Below are 20,203 nucleotides of genomic sequence, written 5' to 3'. Positions count from 1 at the left end.
AATTTTCTGTTTTTTCATTTTATTTTAAATGTTATGATAAAGTTTTCTGTTTTTTATTTAATTTTTGTTTTTTTTTTTTGTAATGTTGCCTGTTATACTTTAGTTTTAATGTAGATATTTGTAAGTAACATACATGAATAAATTGAATTTAAAAAAGCTCTGTTTTTTTTTTCTTGTTTTGATAAAAGGTAAAATAAATTTTTTTTTTCAAAATTAATGAGAATCGAATTTTTTTTCTTTCTTCTTTTTGTAAGTGTTAGTATTAAATCGATTTGGAGTTTAAAAATGTACATATATAGGTATACTTACAAGAGTAAAATAAATAACGTAAGTATTTTGTTATGATGTGAATTTGATGAGATTGCATTTTTTTTTATTTATTATCTATTATACCGGCGTTTTCATTTTACTTTAAAATCCATAAATGGTAAATATTTCTATATGTAACGTACATAATATTATCTATAAATATTAAATTTATTATTGTATAAGCACAATATACGATATCGGAATTATGTACGAAAAAGATATACAAAAGATGTACGTATTTATTTATGTGTATGAAATTTAAGTTATAAAACCACGTAAATGTAGGAAATAAACCTAATCTTGTAGTCAAAATCATAATAATTATGTACACATACATATACCAGAACCAGTCTAAGAAAATTTTTAATATAATAATAGCAATAAATGTAAAAAAAAAATTTATAATACATTACATATATACTTTTTTTTTGTGTATATTTTGAAGAAAAGACAACAAATATGTATTAAGTTTAGAAAGTTTTGTTTTGTTTATAATCAATATAGTTATAAAGTTGAATTTTAGTAATAATAATGATAATTAAGGGTTAAATGTGTGAAATTTTGATTTATTCTCTACATTAATATCGTACACATGGTTTTACGTACAGAAAAATAGTAAAAGTATTCCAACCGGTGATTATTTGACATGCGAAAGTTATTGTTAACAATTTTTAATTTTGAAATTATTATTAGAGAACTTTTCTTCTCAATTAAATTTATAAAGGAAACAGTAGTTAGTTTCAAAAAAATTGTAAAAATGTCATAACATAAAGGAATAAATGAATTAATTTTTAAACAATTATACAAGTCGAAACTTTCTTAGACGAAAAAAACAAAATATTGTTAAAATTATTATGAAGTTCATAAATGAAAATCGTATTTATACTGTGCTATTAATATTTTTATCTTTTTCGAACTTTAACTCTCTAGTTTTCGATAACACCAATTCCATACAGTATCATAGACAGCATTCCAATCAACTTCTCTCAATTAGTGCGAGAGTAAAATAAACTATTTTAAAATATTAAAAATGGATACAAGACTGAACAGAATGATTTTAATCCTATAAGTACCTATCTCATCATTACATTAACTTTTCTATTGCCGAATAATATTCAAACTTAATTCTAAAAAATAAAAATGAATTGCTAATTTAACATTGTATGTACTCGTATATTATCTTTTGTCTTTTCTTTTTTATATTTAATGAAAATTATTATTTTTAATTTAATCCTATTTATTGTCTTTTACACACCGGTTTTCTTTTTTGTGGTTTTAATGGGAGAGACAAAAAAAATATGCCGCATTTAATGATTTAAAAAAGAAAAGAATATTCTAAGAGTAGAAGATCAATAAATGTAATTAGATAAAGGTGTATATACACACATACATATACATAATTATGTGTGTACCTAAAAGGTACATACTCGCTATTTATATAATTGCATTCTATAAAAAGTATTTTCTAAAACAAGAAAAAAATTAATAGATACTTTACTTTTAACAATACCGCCGTAAGAATAATTAATAATAGAAAATTTTCTTTACATATTTGGCAACACCAATACATATACAGATATATATAAGCTATTACTATATATTATGGTTATGATTTTCTTTTGTTTTATCATAATTTATTTCTTTGTAATATTCAGTATCATAACCTTATTTTATTCTTTATTAGCATAAAAATATTAATTGAGGAAAAATTTATAGTGGCAATAATTATTATAACATTTTTCGCGTAAACCTTCTAATATTCAGGTGATGATTGTATGCGCATATAATGTAACGATATGAAGTGCAAATAATTTTCATAGTGAGGTTAAAAAATAGAAATCACATAACTCGAGCTTTTTATTTTTCTTTTGTTTAAGTATCCGTTGAAAATCTCGTGATCCGTTAAGAGATTGGTTTCAACGATAATAGCCCTTAATCAGATTTTATAGCTTTGAGGTAAGGGATACAATTATAGTTACTGCAGGGTTTGATAGAGACACAGCTAGTTGTATAAAATGTATGAGAGCGTGATTAGTCCTGTACTTTCTAAAATAAGAAACTTTCGTCCTCTCATTTTCTTTTATGTTACTATTTGTAGGTAAGCAGTTATCTTATATAGTAGCCAAAATAAATTTTAAGATCAAAAGTGAAGTAATCTGTTTTTTGCCATTTTTTGAAGTACGATTTAAATTTAAGTTTATTGAAATTTTATTTACTTTTTGCAAAAATTCTAAATTACCGCAAAACAAATTTTTTTTAACTTGGATAATTTTTCTAAAATATTGTCCGTATACATGTTACCCGTTAGGAACTCATAAAATAACAGTAAATTAAGTAGATTTTTTAATTTTTTTTTTTCCACTTAGTAACTAATTGAAATTGGATAGCAATGTAAAATTTAAGATAATACTGTAAATTTATTAAGTACATTAAATCAATTCTAAATACAAAACAATGTAAAATAAAATTTACATTAATAATTATAGAAAATTTTACAAATATGTTGGAAATATTTCACATTTATATTAAGAATATCGCAACATTGAAGTAAATAATTGAGAATTTTTTTTATTCTTGAATTATAGAATGAAAAAAACAATTTCTTCTAAAACTTCTTCTTTTCCTACAATCGCATTTGTGGGTAGAGAAAGTGAATTAATTTGTTTGGCCTCATTTTTTATGTATGATACTAAATAAAATTTGGCTAGCATTTATATACGGAAATTTTTAAATATAAAAATTTTAGATTTTATTAGTTTTTCGTGCATCTATATATAAAACAAATTGTATAAATATATATAAATATTTATGTGTAAATTGTATACCTACAAATATAATAAAAGTATGACTCTATACCTAACAGAAATTGATGTTAAAAAAAATATGTTGTTGTTGTTTATAAGAAATCGCGAATAAATATTCTTGAAGAGTTCAAGGTATATGTTCACTTGATAATAAATAAATTAACACAATTTCAAATATATTTATATGCACTTATACATATTTATATGTATAGCAAGGATATTTTCTTCTATGAAATATGTTCTATATTAAACGCTCCAAATACTAAAGAACTTCTTTTAAAATATTTTATAATATATTTTGAATTTAAAAATATTTGCAAATTTTTCTTAATTTTTTTTTTTGCAAATAAAAATAAATGGAAAACTACGCGCTTTTTTCAGCGTTAAATTAACAGTTTGTCCTATAATATTAATACAGAGTGGTCCTAAATTAAAATAAAGCTATTCCGAATTAATGGCTTGAATGTTTTTAGAAAGAGAAAAGGTTAATAGTAAAAGAAGAAGGGGAGAAAAGGGATCAGAATGAGAAAATATAGAAATGTGTTTAAAAAAAAAAAAAACAAACAAGTTTTTTAAACTCCAAAGAATCATCACTCGAGAGTTATATTAGACTATTTCGGAACAATTCTGTATGTTAATATAAAATATAAACTAATTAATATGAAAATAAAAAAATCTATTTTGTAGCAAATAATAATCGCGCCTAATTATGCGAAATCTTTTTAATGATTTCTCATTCTGTTATGAATAAATATTAAGAACTGTTTGTCATTTACTAAATTGAATAGCAAAATTAAAATTATTTTTTTTTTATTGAAATTTTAGCAAGAAAATTCTGGTTTTATAATTTATTACTTTCTTATACATTATTCTTTAGTTAATTAGAATTAAAAATGAATTAGCCTTTAAATATTTAAAAATTTAAATAATGTGTTGTTATTAAGAGAAATATGTTATATACAATAAAAATGGTATTTAAAATTCCCAATATTAAAAAAATTTTTGTATTACAAATTATAATTTTGGTGTTATACATATGCTCACTTCCAAGATAGAATAATATACGAGCCTACATTTCAATAGGTCCTTTAAATAAAATAAGGAAAATTTTTGAAAAAAAAAAATTTTCTCAAAATTTCAAAGAAAAAGCTATTTAAATACAATTCGTTACCGAACTATTATTACCGACCGTATTGTGTAAACAATAGGTAGGTTATGTGATGGCAACAAATTTTGCATATCGAGTTTTCGGTGGGAACGTACTTCTCCATAGTAGGGAAGTGTAAATAAACTATTTTTAGCAACCTGTCGGTCTGTCGGTCTGTCGGTCTGTCGGTCTGTCGGTCTGTCCGTCTGTCGGTCTGTGTGTGCACGCGTGTATCTCAAGTTCGGCTGAACCGATTTTGATGAAATTTTATATGTAAGTTTGTTTCCACCATGGCACGGATCGATCAACTTTTGGTATATATCAGGCCTCGGGAACTGCACTTTTTAGCGGGCCTGTTTTACATTTTTGAACATTTTGAAGAAAATATTCAACCGATTTACTTGAAATTTTATATATAAGCTCAGTTCGACCGTCCGCAAAAATTCGTATGTTTTGGAAGAAATCAGGCATCGGCAACTAGACGTTTACTACGGGCCAAATATACATTTTTGTGTATATAAAGAGAAATAATCAACCGATTTCATTGAAATTTAATATATGAACTCCTCGTATTAAAACAATGAACATATAAATTTTTTGGAAAGATCAGGGCTCGAAAACGGATTTGCGGGCCGATTTTACATTTTTCACCATTTTGAAGAAAGTATTAAACCGATTTACTTGAAATTTCATATATAAGCTTTGCTCGATCATACGCAAAAATTCCTAACTTTTGGAAGAAATCAGACATCAGCAACTGTTCGTTTACTACGGGCCAAATATACATTTTTGTGTATATAAAGAAAAATAATCAACCGATTTCATTGAAATTTAATATATGAATTCCCCGTATTAAAACAATGAACATGTAAATTTTTTGGAGAGATCAGGCATCGGCAACTAGACGTTTACTACGGGCCAAACATACACTTTTGTGTATATAAAGAGAAATAATCAACCGATTTCATTGAAATTTAATATATGAATTCCTCATATTAAAGCAATGAACATATAACTTTTTTGGAAAGATCAGGGCTCGAGAACAGATTTGCGGGCCGATTTTACATTTTTGACCATATCCACAGAACAAATTGATGGAATTTCTTGAAATTTGATATTTGAGTTCTGGTTGTTACCGAAACTAACTGGCGAGCATTTCAGGGAATTCGGGTAGCACAAAGCGAAACTCTACTAAGAGCCAAATTTACATTTTTCTAAGTATGTTAACTATAAGCTTACTAATGTCCTAAAAATTGGAAAGAAGTATTTAACAGACATTTTTATAATATTCTGTAACACTTTCATTTAACTATACAATACACAATGCGGTCGGTTATGTGCTGACCACATCAGATTTTTTTTTTTTTGATTTGGATCCATTCAAAATTTGTGGTGTCAAGATTTTAAACCTAAATATTCGTACTATTTATGTCGCTTAATTTCCATTTTAAAATGATAAATATTTTATATGTGTACAGCGTATTGATGCTGTAGTTTTCGGTTTGATCAGTAGAGTGTTAGGAGTAACATTTAACACAGAGTGTTACAAGGTTCTTAGCATGGGAATATTTGTAACTTTAAAGTTTAACTTGTGTTTTGAATAATTGTCGGGGATAAGAGAACTGTCGTACATACCCATTCCGTTATATCAAACATATTTTATTTTAAATTTATTAGTAATTAACTAGATGGCGCATATGAAAGAAAGTTTTCAATTTATTTTTAATTAAAGGTCTCGAAGTAAATTGAATTATAGTACCTATTGTTCAATTGTGAATTATATACATAATTATGTGTATTTGATATTCAGACAAGATAAAATATTTTTTAATTTTATAAAATAAAAGGTCCTATATACATATGTATATTTGCATACTATGTATATATATATATATATGTATAATATTGTCCTAGAATTTAAAAATAGCGCATCTTAGAAATTAGAATAATAAAATATAAAAAGTTTTTATATCCATAATATTTCAGAAACATCTCCGCTTGTTATTCAAATTAATGTTATACTCGCTATTATAATAAAATTAGAACACTTATATAGCATTAATTTGCAAATTTATTTTATATCTATTTATTTTATAATATAAAAAACAATTTATGAGATGAATCAAAAACAAATATTTTGAAAATATTTTTTATGTATAATATACTTGTGTAACATACATATTCATATGTAGATATACATTTACATTTCTTGCATAAATATATAAAAATATGTATACGTACATATATGAGTCAAATATATTTATGCAAGTTGGATCATATTATTATTTTTAAATCAATTAAATAAGAAGCAAAAACATACATAATATTTAACATATACATATGAGCACATGTATATATAAATTCTTATTTCGGTAAAAAAAAATAACTTTAAAATAATTTCATGAACACAACCAAAAAAAAAAAGCAACAAATTCATTCTATTAATTATATTGTGAATTTTAATAATTTTTAAAAAGTTTACGTCATTTTCAAACTATAGACAAAATTTTCAACAAAAAAACAAAAAAAAAAACAAGTTAAATATTTTTTTCTTCTCTCATTCAAATATTGTTAAGCTTATTGATTTTAAAAATATGAAAATTAATAAATTTTTTATTTATAAATGATTAAAAAAAATTTTTTTTAAATGATTTAGGAATTAGAAAATTTTTTATTCTAATCGATTTTATAATTTGTGGATTAAATAATTTTAAAAGGAAAATTAAGCATATTGTTTACGTATAATTTTAATAAAATTTTCTTTAAAACAACAATTTTTGTAAAAACAGTTAACCCCCTCATTGCTCTAGTAGTTCTTTGTACACAGGAGCTAAGCTTTTTTTCCTCGTCATTACAATATGCTAACGCGGCGAATTTACAAATTGAAATGAAAACAGATTATTGAAAAATTGTAGTTTTGAGATTTCGAAATTGAATTTAAAATTTTTTTTCGGAAATTTTCTTATGTCGACGGGGCCCGACCTAATTCTTGATGAGAGCATGTAAAACTTTAATATGATTTAAATTAATGTTTTAGTTATTGTGACATATTTGTAAGGTATTAACCTTCGAGTGAATCATATTAAATTAACTAACTCTGAAAAACTTTTATCTTAGGAAGCACCACACACAATGTATATGAGAATAAACATTTGAATCGAAGATCATTTTCGAGAATTATTTTCGATTAAAATAATGCAGTTCATATTGATGTGTAAAATTATTATGGGATTAATTTTCAAAGATTAGGTCTGTAAACTAAATATTAATTAATTAAGTTTATTATTAATATATGAACATTAATTTAAACAAATTTATAATACATAATAGTTATTAAAAATAAGAACAAAAAAAAAAATTGTTTTTTCCGCGAGCACACCATCATGAAATTTGAAAATACGCGTATGTGTAAATATGTAAGTATATATGAATGTATATGGCGATTTAAATATTTTGTTTTTTTCTTACATAACAATTTATTTTTAGTTTCTATAAAAAGCTTTCTAAAATATTTTTCCCTTCTTCTTTGTTATTTTTTTTTTTGATTGTTTACTTTATTAACATTGTTTTCTTTTAGATACTAAGTGTCTATCAAATTTGCGTACGTACATACATATGTATGTAAATAATTATATAGATTTATAGTAAGGAAATATAAATAAGTACTATGTATGTACATACATTTGTGGAATTATTAAAAATGAGGAACTAAATATTAGGAAAAATATGTAAAAATTTTTAAAAAATTCATTTTTCTTTTTTATTGATTTATTGATTTTTTTAATTTTGACCGGTGATGTGTTTTTTTATATAATAGATGAACTGTTCAAGATTACAAATTGCATTTAATTTATAAAATGTTTGCATTTTTCTAGCTAGTAGATGATCATTCTCACATTATGTTTATTAAAAGATTTATAATTTCGCGTATATCTCTTAATAATTGAGATTTTCAATGCTCTTCACTATATATGCTATTATTGCTATATATGCATTTATTTAGTGAAGTATCTTTACTAGTCTGTACAAAATAATTATTAATTGTATACATTTACTAATATTGTTAGTTTCTTAAAATACTTTAACTATTAAGTCGTCTATAAGAAATGATAGATTTATTTATTGCCAAATCATAAATCGGAAAATTATTACAGCATTTTTTTTTAAATCTATTATTTATTATACTGTTAATAATCTAATAAATAAAAATTAATATTTAAAAATTAATATTTTTCATGGCGTTTCATATATTATGTATATTATGTAAGAATGTATTCAATTTGTTTACTAATTTTAACCAGAAATATTTTGAAAAATTGCAGATAATGCATACTATATTTTGTATTTTATATTGTCATTTAATGTTTTTAATTTATAAATAAATAATTAATAATAATTTAATTAATATTTGTAATTAATATTATAATTTTATTGATGTTGATTTTTAAAGCATACTGTATGGAAAATAAATAATTAAAGAATCTTCATTAACAATATTTTTGATTAAAATGGAAAAAAAAATTTTTTAATTAAATTTTGAAAGAAAAAAGTTCATTTCAACTGAGGCGTTTTGAAAAGTTTACTAATAATCTTGACTAACAAATTATTGTTATCAACTTAGATGATCACAAAATATATATAGTATTTTTGTACGTTTATTCATCAGTTATAATATCAAAGGGAGTGTCTTGCTTGTCAATAAACTTTTTATATTCAAAGGTTTATTGTGTTATTATTATAGATAAAATTTATAAAATATTTTATCCAAATTAATTTTTTTTGTTATTTATTAACTATAATATTCGCTGTCTTTATTATTGCTCAAATGTATATAAGTATGTATAAAAATATCAAATTATAAATTTACTTATACAAAAATTTATAAAATACATAAATAAATCAAGGATCGCTTGTAATGTTTTATACAACTTATTTTATTCACAATATTATTAAGCATTTTCTCTTATATTAAAATATATTTTATATATTCATTATTATTAAAAATATTGAGCAATTTTGGATTTTAAATAATTAATAAAGATTAAAGCTCATAAATGAGCAAGTAAAATTTTTTGAGCTTTAAAATATTCTTAAAATTCTATTATAAGAATTTAGCTCTTAAAATTCCTTAACCTATTGAAAATTTAATAAACAATTAATTGCTCTAATTAAAATTAATTATTATTTTCGTTCCTAAATTCACAACTGTTTAAATTTTTTAAATTGAATTCATGAAGATAAACAAAATAATTTAAATCATTTCTTATATATAAAACGGTTTTTATTTATATTTCTAGGATCTATTATCTGCGTTTGTATAACAGTTTATATATAATTCAATTTATATTATATATACAATTGAACAGTTCATATACAATATTCAAATCTACTTAAAGTTTTGTTCTTTTAAAATGACTATAATGATCAGAATTAATGATATAATTAGATTTTAGATCATAATCAAAAATACACAAATTGTGTAAATAAAAATTTATTTATTATTCATTTATATGGAACTGATATTCAAAATATTTGATTTATATCACAACATTTATAGTTCAAAATACAATAATACTATTGTAGGATGATGTACAGTAATATTAAATGTGTAGAATATTACTGTCACAACATAAAAATATAGTAAAAAAAATAGATTATGGTAACAAGAAATGATACCAAACTCCATACATAATAAATTTTATTATAAAAATATTCCTGCTAAAAGAAAAAAATTAATAAAATATTTTTCTCCTCCGTAAGCAATTTTTTTTAATGTTTAGCGTAAATTAAACGAATAAGGTCAAATGAATGCGGTACATAAATTTTCAATTTTTAAAATATTTAATCAAGAATGCACTCAAAAGAATATAGAGGAGAAAATGCCTTCTCTCTTTTCTTTTTTATTAAAAATTATCGACTGTCTTTCTTTGAATACTTTTAAAATTGTTTATTGGGTGCAATTAATTTATATACACGTCTATTTTTAATTTAATATTTAAAAAAAAACAAAACAAAATAACAAAACAAATGATTTACATCCGAAAATATGTTATTCCTATAATATTACAAATGCGTTTTCTAAATTTTAAAAATAAATTTTCTAAATGAATACTCGTATGCATATTTTTGGATTTAGTTTTAAAATACTCCAATAATTTGTCAAAAAAATATAATTTTTGTAAAAAAAATGTCATTTCATTTACAAATTTTTCATTGAAAATTCCTTAAAATACAAGCTGAAAAAAATAGATAAATAAATTTAAAAAGAAGAAAAAGCTCTTAACATTTCTTAATTTAATGATGATTGCTATAAAAACAAATTCCAATCATTAAGAAAACATAAAAAAAAAATCTAGCCGGGGAAAATTTTCTTAAAATTTTATTTCGCCCTTTCTATATACTATTAATTTAATTTCTTCACAATTCCTTCTAAATTCAAATGATTCGCACTTATAAGGTAAAGTAAATACAAAAATTTTGGAAACAGAAAAACAAATTTGCGTAGGTTGCCAATACAACACCCAAATGAATATGATGACACCTTTTAAAAGATTTTAGAAAAGCATATACAATAACTTTTCAGCGTATTTAATGAAATTATTAACAATATGATAATTTACAGTTGGTCAAATAAATTTTAGGATATCATTTTAGATATTTTATTAAATAAGAATTTTTAAACAAAAATATTTAATCGTATTCTTATCTACACAAATCACAAAGAGAGAAAAAGAAAGAGATAAAAATAAATCGCAAGAAATTCAGTAGATGTAACAGAGAGAATTTTGATATATTGAATTACTGTTTTGTTCAATAGGCGAGCTAGAATATAAAAAGTTGATAAGCTGATGTCTTTGTATCTAACTATATAGTATTAGAGAAGCATATCACTTACGTTTCAAGTGATTTTGAATTTCTGTATGCCAATTTTTTTCTGGAATTATGATTAAAAATGTGATAATTGATACTTTTTCACGAACAGTTCCGAATAGCAAATTTACCCTTATCTAAAAAGTATAGAGAAGATGCGAACCTATCGTATTCTTGCATGTTTTTCGCATACTCACAGTTAATGAGTAAAAAATTAAATTTATAATTAGATTTAAATCGAAAAATTTTCACAGATGGTGTTACAAAAGTATAAAGAGAAATTTTGTACATACACCATAAAAACTGAGTAGTAGGTAGGTATTCAGAGACTCTAAAATGCATTCTGAATTCTTAAATAATGTTATTTTTTTATGAGTGACTATGCTAATAACGTAAAAATAAGTGTCTCATTCTTTCAATACCAATATAATATAATTATAATATTTTACGTGTGTTTTTTTTTGTAACTTTTTACGTGACTAGAAAGAAGTGAAGATTGAAGAATGATGAAAGCTGAGAATTGAACAAAATCAAAAAACTGAAAATAAATATAAAAATTAAATGAAATCATTAAAAGAGTGGAAAAAGTGCAATATTCTCTGCCCATAGTGCAAGTATACGGTATGAAATTGGAGACTTTCCATTCTTTAAAAAAAAAAAAATATTTTGTATACTGTAAAATCTAAAAATAGATTCTTTAAAGCAAAACAAAAAAGAAAGAAAAATGTATAAATGACGTGTTCAAAATAAGTTATTGAAATCCAAGTATAGAGCGTCCATTTTAGTTACACTAAGAAGAATATTTAAATATAAATTGTTTAAGGGTAAGTACCTATAAAATGAATGTATTTTTGTTCAGAAATTAACAATCAAAAATACTTCAAGTGTAAAACTTTTCTTTATGCTCTTTAAATTTAATAATGAAAAGCAAAACGACATTATTTACAATTAAAAATGAAAAATGGAAAACACTAAACGAAAAATACGAATGAACTCATAAAAATTTCTTTTTAATAATATTAAAATTTTTAGTTCTCAGTATAATTTTAAAATATCTGTGTAGATGCATTTACGCTGATATATTTAACATAAAACTCTAATTAAAATAGTAAAGTGACCACAAAACAAAATAAAAAATTGTTCAACATGAAAACCTATTTTCCAAGAAACGCATTGATTTATCAACTAAAACTCTCAGATAGCACAAAATATATTCTTATTTTAATTATCTATGGCTATGCTTTGAACTAAATTTTGTGGTTGGGACTACAATCTTTTCTCGAATTTTGATTAATTTAATTAAATCAGTTTAATTTAAAGAAAACTCATAATAGGATATTAGATAAATATTTGGAGTTTATGAGGGCATAATAAATTTATATAAAAATATTAAAATTATTAAATGGAAATTCAATCATTTCAAATGCGATTCGAAATCATAGTTATATAACCGGAACTTAAATAGATAAAGCATAAACATAACATAACATAATAAACAAAACATAATGTATATATTTTATATGGGTAAGTAATTATGTGTATGTTGATGTGCCCTTTACGTACACAAAATCACAAATGTATATGTAATAAAAAAGTATTAAAAATAGAATTACGTACCTAAATTATGACAATAAAAATTTAACTTTTGAGTTACATTTTAAGATTTTAAAATTCAATTAAAATAAATTTTTATTACTCGTATCATTCACACTTGTTTGAATCACAAACAGTTGATTATGGAGATCAATTTTAAAGCATAAAAGCTGTATTGTAAGGTGTACTAAATTTCATCAAATATTAATTTAAATGATCTTAGAATACAATTAAAAAATATCTAGGAATTAATCCTTACAAATTATTGTAATTTATACAAAAATTACTTAAAATTTGATTTAATTAAAAAATGATGTTAAAAATTACTTAGAAACTATTTATAATAATTATTTTAATTTTTTTTTATTATTTTTTATTCTGTAACTAAATACTTTTTATTTTTATACAGAAGAATAATTAAAAAAAAATTGTAAATGAATATTTTATAAATAAATATTAAATTTATAAAATATTTTCCGCTATCACAAAATAAAAACTAGTTGAGGTTAAAAATGTTACAATATTAAATTATTAAATCTGATACAAATTTCGAATAATAAATAAAACAAATACAAAATAATTTTGTGATTAAAAAACCACAACTTTAAGATATCACAAAATGATTACTAAATAAATTATTTCTATTTTAAGATTCTTCTAATTTAAAACAAGTGCCTATTTTCTAAATTAAAGAAGTAAATTAAAATTATTTAAGATTCTGAAAATTTAGTATATTTGTTAAGTATAAAGTTTTGTAATTATGAAATTGACCTTTAATTCAATTTTCATTACAGGAATAAAGTAATTTTGAAAACCTCCACTTCTGTAACATAAAATAAAGTAATAAATTTAATTATAATTATCTATTCACCATTATATTATATAGTTTTGAATTATAATGCAGACGGAAAGCTAGACATAATGTAATTATGTTATAAACTAAATCAGGTAATTTTTAAAATGAATACATTAATAAATTATGTTCGTATGTATATTCGTATAATGAAGTTGAGTTGAGATTCTCTCTTATTATTCATTCAAAATGTGGTAAACATTTATAATGTTCCCTATTGAGTTCGTTCGTATGTGTATACATATTAATTATTATGTTTGTAAGATTGGTAACATTATGATGAATTAAAATGAATCATTTTATCAGTAAGATTTAATACATATTTTCTATATAGGCATATAGGGCATAAAAATAAAAATATTTTTTTTTTTCTTCTACATCATAGTTTTTTAGTCTGATTCATTATTATTTTCTACAATTTAACAGGAAGGAAAAATGAGATTTTCTAAATTTTTTTAAATAAGATTTTTTTTGTATTAGTTTTTTAATTCTTTTTTCTAATTATCAAGTTTTAATACTATATGAGTATATAGCAATATATATATATATATATATATCTATATATATATATATATATATATATATATATAAATATACTGATATTATGTATTAATAAAAAAATATAGTGAGTTTTGGTATTTGACTAATTAAAATAATTAATATTAAGATTAAAATTTATACAAGTATAAATGCTTAACCTAATTTAAAGAAAAATATATTACTATATTATAGCTACTCGTATACTATATTAAGTACATGTAGGTACATAAGAATCACAAGTTTTTGAAAGAACTAACGAATTTTCTTACTTACATACATACATTAGTAATTACAATGTGACCCACACGTAATTATTCTTAAACTGAATACAATTAAAATAAAATGTCAAAATCATTATTGGGTAATTTGATGCCAAAAATAAATGATTTGTTAAATTAGTTATTAAAAATATTATGAATAAACTGATATACAGAAGATTTCTTGTGTCACAAATCAAAATATTTAAATTTTTAAATATTTTTCAATAAATTTTCTTCATATCGTATACAAAATGTTTTTTTTATAATTTGGAAATATGCCAATATTTAAAACGATTGATTTTTGTACTATGGCGTTAAAAACAATTTTTTAAAAAATATAAATTTCTAAATTATAGCAAAACAATAATTTATTCATTCGTTTTAGAAAATTATTTTCTCAATTAAGAATATTCGTATAATCGATTTGTAAATATATTCATTATCAATTTTTGGATTAAAAAATAAAATTAAATAAATTTCTTATATTCTTATTTCTAATAAAAATTAAAAATCAAGTAATAAATTTTCACTTACTTTTTATATTTGTCAGCTAACTGATCCACTTTGGCCTGTATGGCCTCCGCCGAGGGTTTGTGTACTTCCCCAAGGAATGTGAGGATTGATTTTGAGAGAGTTTCAATCTCTTTATATGATGTATTGAGTTCTTCAGATTCAGTGATAATTTCCTATAATTAAAAAAAACATAATTAAATAAAATATTTATTAATATAAGAAATTCATTTTTCGATAAAAGCGGACAATTGCAAGTAATACAATTTTTAATTGATGTTGAGTTCATGCATTGACATCATTAAGTTTGCTTAGTTCAGTTTAAACATTAATTGAATTTTCACGCAATATAAAAGTGTATTGCAGGACGACTATAAGTAGTCGATTTCAAAATTCAGAATTCCTAAATGTTTCTTGCAAATTCTAAAATCTAATTCACCTATACAAAATTTTAGTTTTCTTACTCTACTAGAATAATTTTATTTGAATCTTTGAATTACAGCAAAGTGGTAAGGTAACAAAATATAAATATAACAAATATGAAAATTATTTTTTGTTTGTGAAAACCGAAATAACTAAGTAGCATGCTTTTGTAACTTTTCTTCTATCTTTCTATCGGAAATTCATATAAATAAATCATATTATGTCTATTCACCATCAGGAATTCATATAAACATAAACAGTAAAATTATATAATCGTATAGTCTACCTGTACCATACTGTTTTCTAAAATCTATGATTGATAGAAGATTATGTACACAAATGTCAAAAATTGTGCCATTTCTCAGTTTGTATCCATATAAAAACTGTTATACAGTATGTAGATAAATAAAAATTCTTAAGAATTTTAAGAAATTTTTTGTATCATATCGAATATTACGGTATGACAGTATGACATATGAATGTATTAAATGATTTAACCTTATTTTAATGTCAAATTTTTTCATTACATATAAGTATCCTACATTTTTCTTTTATTTTACTTTTCTTTTCAAATAAAAGATGAGGTTGCCATGAAGAAGACATAAACTTTTCTCAGAAATTCCTTATGTATAGAGAAAATTTCATGTGAAAGACTTAAACTTGAAATTGAAAAAAAAATAAAAAGAATTAAGAAATATGGTAAGAAAAGCCATTGTATTTCTAAATCATCTGAACGAAGGAGTGTATGTATGTAAATATATATAAACATGTAGCATGATAAAGAATTATAATGTATCCAAATGTATTTAAGTATGTACATGTATATATTGTCGGTTATTTAGTTTAAATGTTTCATTCAATTAACATGTTATTCAATTTAATTTTGTTTACATACATACATACATACATACATATATATATATATACATATGTATATAAAAATGTAGTATAACTAGCATGTAGACGAAACCACAAATTATTCAAAAATAAAAAAAAAAATAAGAGGAATAAGTAATCAGGATATTGCATACCACTTAAATGATAAAAATTAAATTAAATTTATTAAAATTGCCACAAAGAGAAACACGAAAATGCTGAATACTTAGTTTAAAAATAAGTGAGTTTTATAAAGACTAAAATAATTTTAATATCATTTGCGGCTAATATTATTGATATTGCTTTTTTTTTCTTTATAGAGTTTTTATTCGTACAGTATCACATCTATTTATGTAATTTTTAATTACTTTATTAAAATTGTAATCGTTTTTGGATTTCTTTAAAATTTTCTCCATTTTTTTTATATACCCATACTTACACAAGTAATGTATATAGTTAGTCCAAGAAAATGTTAAAACACTTCATTGTTTTGCTATGGTATGGCAGATGTCATAATAAAATCTTGACATGGGCAAATTCAAAACTTCACAACAATTAATTGTGAAGTAAAGTATTTGTCTCCGAATTTGTGACAATTGTCTCACAAATGAATTCTTACAAGAAGTTTTAATAAACGTACACAAATTTTTCTCGAGATTATTATCAAAATTGTTAGAAACTATAAATTTTATTTGTGAAATTTTTAAAAAGTTTTAAAAAAGTATTAAAGAATGTGCACATACTGTAATTTTGCAGCCTTAATTTCATTTTGTTTTGCTTTTTTTTATACTCTCCCTCTGTTACATAGTTATCAGAAAATCACTATTTTATATTGTATATTTTTGTACGCAAAAAAAAAAATAAAAATAAACCGATAAAAATAAAATAATAAATTTTGAGCTCATTGCACTTATTTAGAGAGAATCTGGTTTTGTAAAGGAACAAAAAAAAAAAAATGTTAACTTTCTAAAAAATGAGAAAAAAAAATTTTAAGAGCACGTGGCATATTTTAAGTGAAATAAATCAAAATATTAAAATGCAAATTTTTTCATTAATATTAAACTTACATATGTACATACATATGTACATTCGAACTTATATATGTATTTATTTAGGCAACAAAAATTATTTAGTACTTTGTGCCATAAAATTTTTATTTTTAATGAGAATTTATTGAATTTTTTTTTTATTTCTAAATTAAAACCATTTATAGAATCGATATATAAATAATCGATTCTATTTACAATAATCAAAGGTTATTTATAGAAACATTACTTAAATTGATTTAATGGACTGCGTTGTTAACTTTTTTATTTTGTGTTAGTGATGTTTGTTTAGTAATAATTCTCTTTATTTTATAACATTTTACCTAAGTTACTTTTATTAGATTGCGTCCACAAATATAGTACACAAAACAGATAAAATCATAGTATTACATTGAATTTCTTAGGTTCATTAAAGAAAAAAAATAAATATTTGTGCATGCATTTTTAATGAAACACTTGTGCAAAAATTTCTCTGGAACTCCCAGCTCACTTAGCACTATTTATTTATTCTCGAATAGCCCAAGGTTAGGCTTAACTCATACCAAATTAAATCAAATTTCATGTGGGAGTATCTAGAGGCGCTAGTAGAAGTTGGTACTAGCAATAGGGTGCACGTCTATACTTATGGTAACAAAGAGGCGGATGCTCTTGCTCTTGATCCTATCTTTGGACTATTGCGGTTGTCACATGAAAGGGTGTATTCCGCCTGCCAATCTACAAATCTAATTTAATCTAGAACAGTTTTATACATTAGTATAAAAAAGATAAAAGTTCTAATTAATATATGAAAGACAAACTAAGGCGAATAATAGAATCACTCTATTCACTCCCGTATTGTTCCATCGGTATAAAACCAAACTTAGATTGAAATGAACTTACTAGCGACAAGTTTAATGATTTTTGATACAACATATTTTTTTAAAAATTTCTTAATTAATTTTTTCCTATAATTTAACTAATTTAAAAATACAAAAATATACGCCTAATTTGGATTTAAATTTCAATTAGTTTTAATAAAATTTTGTTTTGTTCGAATTTTAAAAGAACATTTGGTTTTGAAGGTGGTATTGAACTATTGAAATAAAAAAAAAACGAAAAAGTCAACAAAAACATAAAATTCAACTTCTAAAAGCGGCAAGGTCATAAAGTTTTCTATTTTGTATACTACTATGATAAAAAATTTTAGGCTGACTGTTCTGGCAAAAAAAAAACATCAAAAATAGTTTTTTTTTGTATCTCTTTAATTCTAGTTTCCCATTTTTTTTTTTTTGATGACACAATCGCGCTTGAGTTACTTTTTTTGCTTAACTAATTTTTAATGTTTTTCTCTTATATAATAAATAAATTTAAAAGCTATTATCGCATGTTAGTTTCAGCAATTTAAAACGCACTCGTACAATAGTCATTTCAAAGTGAAAAAGAAAACGTACTAGATTTAGTATCTAAGGTAAAAATTTGTTGGTGCCTACGAAAATGCAATTCCTATTATGTCAAATGTCGCTCTAATTTAGATTCTAATGAATTCTACTTAAAAGAACTTCTAATTAATTAATTAAAATTTGAGACAAAAACTTCTAAATAAGAAAAGTTATTGAAAAAATGAGACTTGTAATGACGTGAGAGTTTTCATTAACTGTATACAACTGTACAATCTACACACACACACATAGATCATGTATATAAAGTATTTTTCATCAAAATTGAAAAGCAGAAATAAAAATTCAGCGTTTTTTTTTTTTTGCTGATTGGAATGCCGGTTCCATAAACAAGTTTTTGAATATTGCTAAAATATATTTTCATATTCAATTAAAAAATAAACAAAAATAAAAGAGCTGGTAAAAGCATAAAAGTAGACAAAAAAAAATTAATATGAAAAAAAAAAACCGGTGAACTGGGAACTAAATTTGGAAACCAGAAATTAAAAAATTTTCAAAAAAAATATAAGAAAACATGAAATCGATAAGAAAGAAAAATATTTTATTTAGTAAGAAATGAGCATTTTTATCTTTTATTGAAGAATTTATATTCCTAATTTTGTATAATTTTTCATAATACACTAATATTTTAACGGTGTTCAATACTATAGCAAGTAAAAATAATAAATTAATTCTTCTATTAAATTTAATTTTATACAATATAAAAAATTATTAATTAATTATTAAAAAAAATTTTAGACTGAATTTTGGGCAAATTGTTTTGGTACTTTAAGCCGATAAGCAGAAGACCAGCATTTGTAACAAAGAAAAACTGAATGCAACTGATAATTACTGTGGTTGAAAATTATTAGTTTCCTGAAATATTTTTTAAAATTCTTATCATAGAATAGACAATATGAAAATTTGTAGGGACATTGTGCCTGAATTGAAAAAGAAAGAAGTTCAAATATAAGCGAAATATTGCTTGAATTATCAGCTGGACAGACCACAATATCATGAACTAAACTACTTGATATGGACAGCTTATGATATGGAAATCTCTCTTAGTGGTAAAATTTTATAATAATAAATTTTACAAAAATTTTACGTGCAACATATTATTAATAGTTACAATTAAATAAATTTTTCTTTTATGTTAGATGTAGAATTTTTAGTAATTGATTGCCAAGTGCTTATTTATCAGCAAGGAAACAAGTGGAAGGAGGCGAAAGTTTTAATGAATGATGTGGTTTACGTACTTTATAAATTTAGTTATGTATTTGAAAAATCTAATTTATTGATGTTTTTTCTCTAAAAATTTTTATTTATAAAGTTTTCTGGTAATTAAAGTATAAAGTTTTAAGAAAAAAAAATTTGAATGAATTTTTCACAAATTATGGATAATTTTAAATATTTCATTTTAATTTCAAAATCAATTAACGCTTTATTGATTCAAAGTTTTACTATTTTTAAAGAAATTTTATACTAACTAGATTTCATACTCTTAAAACAGAAGTTTTTATATGAAAAAATTGAAATTTTTCTTATTTTTTTTTG

At 22.6% G+C, this 20,203-nt stretch overlaps 1 protein-coding gene across 17 annotated transcripts in view; it reads right to left on the bottom strand.

The window, feature by feature from the left end:
- LOC129608558 (muscle-specific protein 300 kDa) overlaps window positions 1-20,203 on the bottom strand; it is a 257,736-nt gene that overhangs the window by 93,903 nt on the left and 143,630 nt on the right. For all 17 annotated transcript variants that reach the window (XM_055520156.1, XM_055520158.1, XM_055520151.1 and 14 more), the window contains one exon: window positions 14,911-15,062. In XM_055520156.1, the coding sequence (XP_055376131.1) occupies window positions 14,911-15,062 (152 nt within the window). The remainder of the gene's footprint in view (window positions 1-14,910; window positions 15,063-20,203) is intronic.

This window comes from Condylostylus longicornis, unplaced genomic scaffold (genome assembly GCF_029603195.1).
Source record: "Condylostylus longicornis isolate FDR11 unplaced genomic scaffold, ASM2960319v2 ptg000031l, whole genome shotgun sequence".
Taxonomy (NCBI): domain Eukaryota; kingdom Metazoa; phylum Arthropoda; class Insecta; order Diptera; family Dolichopodidae; genus Condylostylus; species Condylostylus longicornis.
This window is presented reverse-complemented; position numbering and strand designations above follow the sequence as displayed.